Source organism: Saccopteryx bilineata, chromosome 2 (genome assembly GCF_036850765.1).
Source record: "Saccopteryx bilineata isolate mSacBil1 chromosome 2, mSacBil1_pri_phased_curated, whole genome shotgun sequence".
In the NCBI taxonomy this organism is placed as follows: domain Eukaryota; kingdom Metazoa; phylum Chordata; class Mammalia; order Chiroptera; family Emballonuridae; genus Saccopteryx; species Saccopteryx bilineata.
Genome location: NC_089491.1, coordinates 273,122,639 through 273,135,439, shown reverse-complemented (window position 1 = coordinate 273,135,439; position 12,801 = coordinate 273,122,639). Strand labels below are relative to the sequence as shown.

Genomic DNA, 12,801 nt, shown 5'->3' with positions numbered 1-12,801 from the left:
CCCGGCGCTGTATCCACGGCCCCGCCCCAAAAGCGCAGGAAGTGGCGTGCGGAGCCGCGCGGCGCGCTGTCAGTCTCTGTGGCTCGGAGCCGGCGCGGTCGCGGCACTCATCCAGGCGGGCACGGGCGGCTCTGAGCCGCTCGGGCTCCGCGGGCCGGAGGGCATTATGGACGACAAGGGTAAATCGGCGCGGGACGGGATGGGACGGGACGGGCCTGCTGGGTCTAAAGCGGAGGCGCGCAGGGGTCTCTCCAACCTCGCACGCCCAGGCTGGGCTCCGGGAGAGGTCACTTTCCGAGCCCAGGCTTCTCGGCTGGATGTGGTTCCTCTCGTCACAGCGAACCCCTTTCGGCGTCCTCTATCCAGGGGGTGGACTCTGGGAGAATCCGCAGATACCCCTCGCCCCACGCCTCTTTCCAGTGCCCTCGTCCAAAAAAAAGTGAGACTTCGAACGGAGCGTGCACAACTTCGCAGTCTTGATTTCCCTATATGTGGAGTAGGAATAAGACTCCCTATTGAATCTGGTACTAGCGTCAATAAGAATAAGGCGTGTTTGATGTGCTTATCTACTGTGGTTATCAAATGGTTTTATTAAAGTGAAACACAAGGGCAAACTAATATGCATATCGAAGCTTTCATGTGAAAATCAAGAGAGGTAGACCTCTACATAACGTAAATAAGTCTGTATGTGAATGGGCTTGTCTTAACTTAAATTGTCTGCAGGGATACAGAAGAAAATGCTTAGGTGGTTGACTCTGGGGTTCTCCCAGCGCTTGGGGTCTAGGATAAGAAGGAGAATGACCTTTCAATATCATTTAGTAAGGGTCATCTGTATTCCCATCAATCATTATTTCCACAAAATCCAAACACCTTGAAAAAGAAAGGGTTTTTTTTGTTTGTTTGCTTTTGGGGTTTTGGGGTTTTTTTATGTTTGTATTTTATTTATGTGAATTCATCTACACCAGGGCACTAAACAACAAAAGTAACTAAATTCTTTGGATCAAAGAGTATTTGCTCTAGAGTGAACAGGAAATGGGAGGCGTGCTTTTCCGAGGGGATGCATCTCACTGTGCTGAGTGTGATTTAAGGGCGTAAAGAGAAGTCCACACTCGACAAGTTGGTCCCTTGGCAATACAAGCCCATTACTTCATCTGATGGTCGAATAAGAGCTAGCCATCTTTTCCTGTGCTGGCAAAGGCAGGTTTACCCTTAGATGAATGAAGATTCAGCTTCTGCTCCTTTTTTTGTACAGCCTCTTTATCTTCATGGGAGGGACCTTCCTGGTTCTGTTCCTTATCATTTTGTACATTTTTTTAAAAGAGAGAGAGACAGACAGAGACAGAGGGACAGACAGAAAGGAAGGGAGAGAAATGAGAAGCATCAACTGATGGTTGCGGCTTCTTAGTTGTTCATTGATTGCTTTCTCATACATGCCTTGACCTGGGGGCTCCGGCTGAGTCAAGTGACCCCTTGCTCAAGCCAGCAACCATGGAGTCATGTCTATGAACCCATACTCAAGATGCGACCCTGTGCTCAAATTGGTGAGCCCGCGCTCAAGCCAGTGAGCCTAGGCTCAAGCTGGATGATCTGGAGTTCAAGCCAGCAACCTCCAGGCTTCAAACTTGGGTCCTAAGCGTCCTAGGCTGACACTCTATCCACTGCACCACCGCTTGGTAAGGCTGTACTCTTTTTCTTTAAAAAGGTTCCCCAAACTATAAACTTCAAGCCCTGCAAAACCTGGATTCGCACCTAGCTGGATATTAAACTGGCTGGGTTGGAAGTTTCGAGAGAACCACCTTCCCAAAGATTTCCAAGAGTATATTTGATGCCTGACCAGGCCATGGCGCAGTGGATAGAATATCGGACTGGAATGCGGAGGACCCAGGTTCGAGACCCCGAGGTTGCCAGCTTGAGCATGGGCTCATCTGGTTTGAGCAAAGCTCACCAGCGTGGACCCAAGGTCACTGGCTCGATCAAGGGGTTACTCAGTCTGCTGTAGCCCCACAGTCAAGGCACATATGAGAAAGCAATCAATGAACAGCTAAGGTGTTGCAATGAAAAACTAATAATTGATGCTTATCTCTCTCCATTCTGTCTGTCCCTGTCTATCACTGTCTCTGTAAAAAAAAAGAAGAAAAATGAGTATATTTGACTACGGGGACTTCCATCTTGCACACTGACTTGTACCTAACCTTGTCTTGTAAGGCTCCACTGTATACAATACACAGTACCTGCATGCTCCACATGTACATATAAACCTCCACAATGATGGAGTCAACTCATTCGGTGTAAAATATGCTCTACTTTCCCCGAACTCAGTCTCCTCCCACTCCTGCCTCCATCTCCCACACCAGGTACCAGCCCGGGCCAAAAAAGAAAGTTTTGTGTGGTTTTTTTTTTGTATTTTTTCTGAAGCTGGAAACGGGGAGAGACAGTCAGACAGACTCCCGCATGCGCCCAACTGGGATCCACCCGGCATGCCCACCAGGGGCAACGCTCTGTCCCTCCGGGGCGTCACTCTGTTGTGACCAGAGCCACTCTAGCACCTGGGGCAGAGGCCAAGGAGCCATCCCCAGCGCCCGGGCCATCTTTGCTCCAATGGAGCCTCGGCTTCGGGAGGGGAAGAGAGAGACAGAGAGGAAGGAGAGGGGGAGGGGTGGAGAAGCAGATGGGCGCTTCTCCTGTGTGCCCTGGCCAGGAATTGAACCCGGAACTCCTGCACGCCAGGCCGACGCTCTACCACTGAGCCAACCGGCTAGGGCCGAAAGTTTTTAAATTATGTTGCTTCCTAAGGTCAACCATTATTGACAAGCTCTCTGGCCATACATCCTGCTATGTGAATTTGATGAGTCACTTTATTGTCTCTCTTCCCAGAGTTAATTGAATACTTTAAGTCTCAGATGAAAGAAGATCCTGACATGGCCTCGGCAGTGGCCGCCATACGGACTTTGCTGGAGTTCCTGAAGCGAGATAAAGGTGAGGGTCATCCTCGAAAACACTGGGCTTTAGGAGAGTCTTCTTCTAATAACTGTTAGAAGCGTAGAGAGTGAGAGATAAAGGTGTGCCTACATCAGGTAATGTCTTCCCAAGTTCTGCTTCTTCCTTCGTTTCGGTCTTCCTCTTAAACTGGAGCAAGTTATCATTAAATGGGTTCCCTTTTGTAAATGACACATGCTTGGAATCAAGAGTGACCATTTTATATCACGTTGACTGTGAAGATTAAATTATAGCAACAGTTCAGCTTTCCAACTGTTTATTGAGCTGTCTTTTTTTTTTTTTTATTCACTTTAGAAAGGAGAGAGAGAGAGAGAGAGAAGAGACAGAGAGACAGAGAGAGAGAAGGGAGGAAGAGCAGGAAACATCAACTCCCATATGTGCCTTGACCAGGCAAGCCCAGGTTTCGAACTGGCGACCTCAGCATTTCCAGGTCGACACTTAATCCACTGCGCCACCACAGGTCAGGCCATATTGAGCTGTCTTGTGCTGGATTCTGTGCAGATGCTACAGAGAACACTCTAGAATAAATTCTAATATTAATGTCATTCATTCTGATCGCCCACTCATTCAGGTATTCCAAATGTAAGCATCTGCGTATAGCATGACATCTGTGTAAGAAAAATAATAAAGCCTTCTTTAACCCGAAGGGCTGGCCTAGAGACAGGTGTCTCTAGGACAACCTCCAGTGTCTTCTCATTGTACTTCCAGGAACATCCAAACACCTAGTCCTCCCCTGCAGCGCCTCACAGATCTCATCTGCCACTGCTTCCTAACTTCCTTCTCTGCTCTCCCTGCGTGAGCTGGGCTTCAGCCACGCTGGACTCTGTTTCCTTCTCATACCAAGTGTGTTCCCACCTTGGGGCCCTTGCATTGCCGTGGTCTGCTCCTGGAACCCTTCCCACTGGATCTTGATGTGGTTGGATCCTTTCCTCCTCGGGTCTCAGTTTAGATGGGCCCTCTCCAAGAAGCCATCCCTGTTTGCTCTACCATAGTTTCACCTTTCTCATCCTTCTGCTCTTCATTGTCCTCATTACGATCTGTAATTAACTTCCTTATTTCTCTGTGTACTTGTTTATTGTCTGCTTCTTCTACCAGTAAGGGAGTTCCATCAGAGCAGGGACCCTGTCTGTCTTATCCACCAATGTATCTCTGGCATCTAGAATAGTGCCTGGCATATGAAGTGCACCCAGTTGAATGAATGAATGGATGAATGAATTACATACCCTCCAAGGGGCTGTGTTACTAAGATGAACATCACCTCTCTCACGTGATCGATCCAGGGGAGACCATCCAGGGCCTGAGGGCGAATCTCACCAGCGCCATAGAAACCCTGTGCGGCGTGGACTCCTCCGTGGCAGTGTCCTCTGGCGGGGAGCTCTTTCTGCGCTTCATCAGCTTGACCTCCCTGGAGTACTCCGTGAGCCCTGCCCTTCTGTTCCCTGTCTACTTCTCTTTCTGGCTGCAGGTATTCTCCACTTTGTCCTCACTTTGCTCTTCTCTTCTAGGATTACTCCAAATGTAAAAAGATCATGATTGAGCGGGGAGAGCTTTTTCTCAGGAGAATATCACTGTCGAGAAGTAAAATTGCAGATCTGTGCCATACCTTCATCAAAGATGGGGCGGTGAGTACATGTCATCATGTACAGCAACTGGGAGCGAGGACTTGGGAGTTAAGACTCCTGACATAAAATCCTGCCTCTGCCAACTTACTTGCTGTGTAACCTTGGACAAGTTACTTAACCTCCTGTGCTGCAGTTTGCTCATCTGCTAAATCAGGGGAATAATAGCACCTATCTCATAGGGTTGTTGTGAGGACTAAAAAGATCATATGTGTAAGGCCTCTGCACTGGGCCTGCCACTTAGTAAGCACTACATAAATGTAGATATTATGGTTATATGTGGTTGTCATTTTAAACAAGCAAAGAACATAAGGACAGCATAGATGATTTTTGATTTAATAAGATAAGGAAGTATTTTTATTATTGGCTAAATTAATATGAAGTAAGTCACAGAACAGCTCTTGTCACTGGTTAATGCTGTCTGTCTTTCTGGTGAAGATTAGCGCTGGATTGAGGTTTGTTTTTTTTTGAGATTTCTTTTTGTAACTTCACTTCAAATGCTGTTAGAGAGGTGCACAGCTGCCAGGTGTCGACGAGGGAGGAAAGACAAGAGCCGCACATTAGGGCCGTCTCCCAGCGCAGGGGTAATGACACTTGATGTCCCTCCCCCGGCATACCTCCTTTCTACCATCACACCTCCACTGACCATAAAATCATTTATGTGCATTTTAACTCTGAAATCTCATCCTGTTTTATGACCCTCTTCCCAGTCTGTGAAGTATGTTATTAAATAAGTGATGTAATAAATGTGAGAGGAACTTGTACAAAAGCCAGTTGTAAGCAAAGCCATTTTTAGCCAAGTGGAAGCAGCATGGTGACTACTCTCTCAGTGGCCTTGGTCTTCTTCCAGCCGACTCGCCATGCAGTCGGTATCCTATGGCTTTCACTCGCTCTAGCGCAGAGGTCAGGAACCTATGGCTCACGAGCCAGATGTAGCTCTTTTGATGGCTGCATCTCACTCGCAGACAAATCTTTAATAAAAAAGATAGCGTTGGCCCTGGCCCGTTAGCTCAGTGGTAGAGTGTCGGCCTGGCGTGCAGGAGTCCCAGGTTCGATTCCCAGCCAGGGCACACAGGAGAAGCACCCATCTGCTTCTCCACCCCTCCCCCTCTCCTTCCTCTCTGTCTCTCTCTTCCCCTCCCGCAGCCGAGGCTCCATTGGAGCAAAGTTGGCCCGGGCACTGAGGATGGCTCCATGGCCTCTGCCTCAGGTGCTAGAATGGCTCTGGTTGCAACAGAGCAACGCCCCAGATGGGCAAAGCATCGCCTCTTGGTGGACATGCGGGCGCATGCAGGAGTCTGACTGAACAGATTTTTATTGGATAATGCGTAACATACACAGGTCGTTGTATGGCTCTCATGGAATTACATTTTAAAATATGTGGCGTTCGCCTGACCTGTGGTGGCGCAGTGGATAAAGCATCGACCTGGAAATGCTGAGGTTGCCAGTTCGAAACCCTGGGCTTGCCTGGTCAAGGCACATATGGGAGTTGGTGCTTCCAGCTCCCCCCCCCCTTCTCTCTCTCTCTCTTTCTCTCTCTCTCTGTCTCCCTCTCCTCTCTAAAATAAATAAATAAAAATTAAAAAAAAAAAAGAATCAAAAATATGTGGCGTTCATGGCTCTCTCAGCCAAAAAGGTTCCCAACCCCTACTCTAGTGTAATTTAATGTGTAACGCCCACCTGCATCAGCATTGATTGAGACTAAATTTAGAGCAGAGCTCCTCAAGTTTAAACATGCATGTGACCTGCCTGAGGATCCTATTAAATGCAGATTCTGACTCAGTAGGTCTGGGGTGGGGCCTGAGAACCTACATTTCTCACAAGCACTCGGGCCGGAGAGGAGGCTAGGAAGCCATGTCTGTTCATCTTGCATTGTTTTCTGTGCTTTGTTTCTTGGAAGATGCGTGTAAGCATCTGCAAATTTTATCCGGCCCACAGATGGGTTTTGTTTACCCCAGTATTTATAATAAAAAAAATGTAGTTAACATTTATATATTGGATTCTTGACTCCTCTAGAGAAATCAGATGATCTGGCAATAGTGGGACCCCCTGAGAACAGCCGGGGTGCAGCCTTGCCAGTTCACTGCTGCCCCGGCCCGGCCCCCTACATTTATTTATGCCTTCTGCCTGGTGCCTGGAAGCCCAAGTGTGCAAACCATGGCTTAGAAGTAGAGCCACCCCAGAGGAATCTAATGGGGCCTTCAAATAGAAAGGCTTTCCACTGTGTGGGGGTGCCAGTTCTGTACCTGCTGTGGGAAGAGGGGACCCAGAAACATAGTCCACTGCCAGAAACCTTTTTCAACTTGTATATGGGCTCAGACCTTGGTGTGCCATCAAGGGCCTTGCTTCGGATTGTGGTTCATTTGTGAGAAAGCATGCAGAAAAGCTATGGGGTGCTGGGAACGCAGTGGAGTGGCCAGGGTGTATGGGGGATCTCTGGAAGTTTGCACCTTTGACCGAGATCTCTTGGCCCACAGAGAATATTAACCCACGCCTACTCCAGAGTGGTCCTGCGAGTCCTGGAAGCCGCTGTGAATGCCAAGAAGCGTTTCAGCTTGTACATCACAGAGTCACAGCCTGACCTGTCCGGGCAAGTATCGTCCCATCTGCTTATGTGCCCAGCGGTCATTTTAAAGAGCAGACTGAGGATCAGGAGCCATTGGGAGGAGCCAGAACACGCCCCGATTTGCCGGTCCAGCGGCATTGCTAGTGACTATGTTTGTTCCTGGCCCTGGATGAAAAGCACTGTGAATTTACAGTAGGCCACAGTCAAGTTAGAGGAACAGCAAAAGAATTTTTTAATCAAGAATAGATTGCCTGCCCTGGCCGGTTGGCTCAGCGGTAGAGCGTCGGCCTAGCGTGCGGAGGACCCGGGTTCAATTCCCGGCCAGGGCACACAGGAGAAGCGCCCATTTGCTTCTCCACCCCTCCGCCGCGCTTTCCCTCTCTGTCTCTCTCTTCCCCTCCCGCAGCCAAGGCTCCATTGGAGCAAAAGATGGCCCGGGCGCTGGGGATGGCTCTGTGGCCTCTGCCCCAGGCGTTAGAGTGGCTCTGGTCGCAACATGGCGACGCCCAGGATGGGCAGAGCATCGCCCCCTGGTGGGCAGAGCATGGCCCCTGGTGGGCGTGCCGGGTGGATCCCGGTCGGGCGCATGCGGGAGTCTGTCTGACTGTCTCTCCCTGTTTCCAGCTTCAGAAAAATGAAAAAAAAAAAAAAAAAAGAATAGATTGCCTGACCTCTGGTGGTGCAGTGGGTCAAGTGTTGACCTAGAACGCTGAAGTCACCAGTTCGAAACCCCTGGCTTGCCTGGTCAAGGAACATATGGGAATTGATGCTCCCTGTTCCTCCCCCTCCCTTCTCTCTCTCTGTCTCTCTCCCCTCTCTAAAATGAATTTTTTTAAAAAAGCAATAGAGCCTGACCAGGCGGTGGCACAGTGGGTAGAGCATCAGACTGGGATGCCGAGGACCCAGGTTCGAGACCCCGAGTCGCCAGCTTGAGCGCGGGCTCATCTGGTTTGAGCAAAAGCTCACCAGCTTGGACCCAAGGTCGCTGGCTCCAGCAAGGGGTTACTTGGTCTGCTGAAGGCCCGCGGTCAAGGCACATATGAGAAAGCAATCAATGAACAACTAAGGTGTCACATTGTGCAACGAAAAACTAATGTTTGATGCTTCTCATCTCTCCGTTCCTGTCTGTCCCTGTCTATCCCTCTCTCTGACTCTCTGTCTTTGTAAAAAAATAAAAATTAAAAAAGCAATAGATGCCTGACCTGTGGTGGCTCAGTGGATAAAGCATCGACCTGGAAATGCTGAGGTCGCCAGTTCGAAACCCTGGGCTTGCCTGGTCAAGGTACATATGGGAGTTGATGCTTCCAGCTCCCCCCCCCTCTTTCTCTCCTCTCTAAAATGAATAAATAAAAGTTAAAAATAAAAAACAAAATAAATAAAAATTTTAAAAAGCAATAGATTACTGAAGTCTCTGTTCAGAACATGAGAGAAAAAACTTTTTCCTTTTTTTTCTGAATTTGCATCTCTTGCCCAGAGTCCCCCAAGAAGGTGGTTTCCCTGACACACACTTCCTTCTAAAGAACCCTGATTCTTGTTTCCTTAGACCAGAGTCTTTCGGATCTGCCCCTTAATCCATTAATATCAACTCAGTTTCATGCTAACATTTGTCAGTTAAGTGACTCATCATACACGACTCAGGAACTTTGTTGGATTTTCTCTAATGTTCTCCAAATGTCACTTTCAGTAAGAAAATGGCCAGAGCCCTCTGCCACCTCAACGTCCCTGTCACCGTGGTCCTGGATGCTGCTGTTGGGTGAGCACCTGGCCTCCCTAGCCACAATTACTTGTCCTCACCCACTCCCAGGGTTGGCTTGGAGAGGGTTTCCAGATTGAAGGTTTGAGTCCCATTCATAAACCTGCACGGGGTAGCGTCCTGCCTCCTTAATAAATTAAGCCAGCAAGCTCATTACAAGCTCTTGATGGTGGATGCAGAAGAGGGGCCGGAGGCTGCTGGGGGAAGAGGAGAGGCGTCGTTTAGATAGCATCATGGTGCATTTTCAGAGCAAGGTGCAAAGGTCGGGTTAAGGTCAGCCCATGTAATTGCTACTCCCTCGCCATCAGAAAACACAGGTGTCCTCAGTGGCACTGGGATTCTTTGTCTCATCCATGCAGCTTAAACTGGGGTCACATGTCAGTGAACTTCACAAGGGAAAATGGGAGTAACAATCTCTTACGAAGAAAATATGTAAGACAGATGATTAAGGCAATTAGGAATGTGTTTGAGAGTAATAAGCATTTTGAAGAATTCTGCTAATGGCTCACTTTAAAAGGCAAATTGGCCTTCACCCTACCCAAAAGATGCTTGAATTACAGAACACTTTCCAACTTCAGATCACATCGGGTCTTTATGACTCAGCATTGCGTGGACTGAGCAGGACAGGAAACAGGCTCCACATATAGTAAGGATAAACACTGCCTCAACAGTCTTGCCGCAGGTTCGTGCGTGCGTGTGCTGGGGGACAATGTGAAGTGGGGTCCTGATTGTGCGGGTTTTAATGCCCCTGCAGAGCTGATAGCAGTGCCAGGCACAGTCCCATGTGTTAAGTGCTCTTTTGAAGAAAGCTAGCTACAAAAGAAACTTACTGTAGTGAAAATAGAATGTTAATCTTTGCAGGTGATGTCGCTAACAGGAGCCCAGAAACAAGCACAAACATTTTCCTTAATTCTCTTTCTTAGCTATATCATGGAGAAAGTAGACCTTGTCATAGTTGGCGCTGAAGGAGTTGTGGAAAACGGAGGGGTCATTAACAAGGTAGGAGCCTCAGTTCTGCATAGTCCCTTGTTCAAGGTGGGAAGGTGTACGTGGGCCTGGGACGCAGAAGCAGTGTCGTGTGCTGTGGGTCAGTGACCTAGTCCTGCTTAGTGCATCGATGGGCTTCCCAGGCCTGTGAGCCATGACAGCGGTCAGTCCGACTTTGGTCAGATTCTCTTCTGCTTTGTACGTAAATTAGGGGAATGTAATTTATATTTCTTCAAAACATGTTTTAACTGAAATTGGGTTTACTGGTTGGTTTTTCTTTTCTTTTTAAACTTTTCCATTGATTTGAGGGGTGGGAAAGGGAGAAAGAGAAGCATCAACTCATTGTTCCACTTAACTTGTGCACTCATTGATTACTTCTCATACCTGCCCTGACCAGGGATCAAACCTGTGACCTCAGCGTGCCGGAACAACGCTCTATCCACTGAGCATCCGGTCAGGGCCATTTGTTTTTCTTTTTATTGAGCATCAATAGAATGTGTGAAATTTTTTCTATTCATAGTCTAACATGGAAATATTTCATGATAGGTTGGTTTTTGTGTGTTAAAATATATATAATATAAAATTAGCCATTTTACTCATTTTTAAGTATACAGTCCAGTGGCATTACTACATTCACACTGTTGTGGAACCATCAGCACTGCTTTCAAAACTTTTCAATCACTCCAGACAGAAACTGTCACCATCAAACAAAATTGACCATTCCCCTCCCATTCTAGGTACCTCTTATAAATAGAATCATACAATATTTTTCCTTTTGAGTTTGGCATGAAATTTTTGGTGGACTGGTTCACAGACCAACAGTTGAAAAATACTGTATAGAATTGTACACTTGAAACCTATGTCACCACAAATTCGATAAAAAACAAATAAAAGATCCTCTTCGATTCCGAAATCGGAATTAGTGTGCCGTGTTCACCTGTACGCTCTCTGTAGCTTCCACTGGAGATGTGCCACTGACCTCACCCATCTCCTTTCTCTGACTGCCCAGATCGGAACCAACCAGATGGCCGTGTGCGCCAAAGCACAGAACAAGCCTTTCTACGTGGTTGCGGAAAGTTTCAAGTTTGTACGGCTCTTCCCACTAAACCAGCAAGACGTCCCAGAAAAGTTCAAGGCAAGAGTTTTACATATTTGAAGGGGTATTTGAGTCTAAACTGAAACCTTAGAAAAAGTGCCCAGAATGTTTCAGTCAGTTATTCACTCACCATGGCTATTTCTTCCAGCACTTGGAATACAAAGGTAAACTGGTGGTGGTTAGACTCACAGAGTCTAATTTATCCCCAGAATTTCAATTTATCAGTCTGCCCTTGACTAGTGAGGGCCTGAGGAGGCAGGGTGAGCAGTGCGTGCTTTGGAGTCGGCTGGACTCGGTTCCCTTTTCTACCACATTCTGATCACGTGACCTTGAGCACGCAAGTCTCTTCATCTTTAGCTCCAAACTTCAGTCATCTCTATCATGGGAAGCCAGTATTATCAGTTAGGATGACTCTGACTCTGAGACAGTCCCTGGGAAGTGCTTAGCACAACGCCTGGCACGTCCTAAGTGCTCTGAAAATAGTGTTATCTTGACAGTCTGGAGGCGTTAGCCCACCACACTAATGAAGGGATGCACGGGGTAGGTTTTTGAGGCTAGTAGGCCGCCATGATCCAGCCCAGCCTAGCACCACAGGCGCACACACACACACACCCCACTCCACCCCACCACCATCACTATGCAGCACGGCTTGCTTCCCCTGTTGGCAGGGAGTGCATGCAGGCAGTGGCACAGGCCGAGGGCTCGCCCGTGAGCAGCCCTGAGTGCCTGGGGCAGACTAACATGTGCTTCCTGTCTCCCCAGTACAAGGCACACACCCTGAAGTCTGTGCAGGCCGGACAGGATCTCAGGGAGGAGCACCCGTGGATCGACTACACACCCCCCTCCTTAATAACACTGCTGTTCACAGACCTGGGGGTGCTGACACCCTCAGCAGTCAGCGACGAACTCATCAAGCTGTACCTGTGACCACTGCGTTCCGTCCCGCTTCGCAGAGCTTATGTAGCTGGGGCAGGCCGAGTGGCCTCTTGACCCCGTGGTGAGCCAAGCCAAAACAAAATGTTTTTAATTAAGTTTTATGGACTCAGGACTTAAATTCCTACATCTTGGTGAATTTTTTTTTTATTCATTTCAGTTCCATTTAAATATGTTCATGGTTCCCCTAAAACAACCTTAATTGGACTGACAGTTTCCAGACACTCTTATTCATTTCCTGTTTCCAGAAACACACGTTAGATTTTTGGCTACTTCACAGATGAAAGAAGACAGGCCCAAGGCACCCACCCTTCTTCTTCCTTGGCACCAGAGGCTCATCTGCCAAAGCGTCCTTTAGAGATGCAGGCCTGAAAAGCAGGCGGTCCTCCCCGCAGCCTGGCACCTGCCCAATAACTGCAGCTGCCCAGGACAGCAAAGCCTATGGAGACACCTGCCGTTGGCATCAGGCTCCGGCCGGAAGTGCGAGCCAGGGGCCACCACGCTGAGCAGGCTCAGGCAGAATGGAGCGGAAACTGCCCAGAGGACCCACAGGAGGCCAAAGCCACTGTTAGCATGGGTCTCCGGCAGGGCTCCACTGAGGAAGACATCCTCCAGGTCATCTGGAAACTTCCATTCTGTACCTGGGAGAGATGTGAACCTCAACAGGCTTGGGACCTGAACAGCTTTTAAAAATTGTACTTGGGAACAAACTTAGCATCTTTTCAAATAAATTACATGAAAGATTTGATACGGTTTTGCATCAGTACTGTGAGCTGGCCTGGCCCGGCCCAGGCCCAGCTGCATTGGCTGCTGTGGTAGAGACACTGCAGCCATGTTCACACACAACAGC

The 12,801-nt window shown here is 48.3% G+C and overlaps 1 protein-coding gene across 2 annotated transcripts; it reads left to right on the top strand.

Annotated features, from left to right (window-relative positions):
* The first annotated feature begins 37 nt into the window (after positions 1–37).
* EIF2B1 (eukaryotic translation initiation factor 2B subunit alpha) lies at positions 38–12,699 on the top strand. Of its 2 annotated transcripts, none has more exons than XM_066260751.1 (9): positions 38–179; positions 2,875–2,976; positions 4,278–4,414; positions 4,503–4,619; positions 7,094–7,206; positions 8,867–8,935; positions 9,859–9,934; positions 10,932–11,057; positions 11,781–12,699. In XM_066260751.1, the coding sequence occupies exons 1-9, from the start codon at positions 167–169 to the stop codon at positions 11,943–11,945; spliced, it is 918 nt and encodes a 305-aa protein (XP_066116848.1). In that variant the 5' UTR covers positions 38–166; the 3' UTR covers positions 11,946–12,699. The 2 variants fall into 2 exon arrangements, with proteins under 2 accessions (XP_066116848.1, XP_066116849.1); XM_066260752.1 differs by having other exon boundaries at positions 7,094–7,210; positions 8,871–8,935.
* The last annotated feature ends 102 nt before the right edge of the window (positions 12,700–12,801 follow it).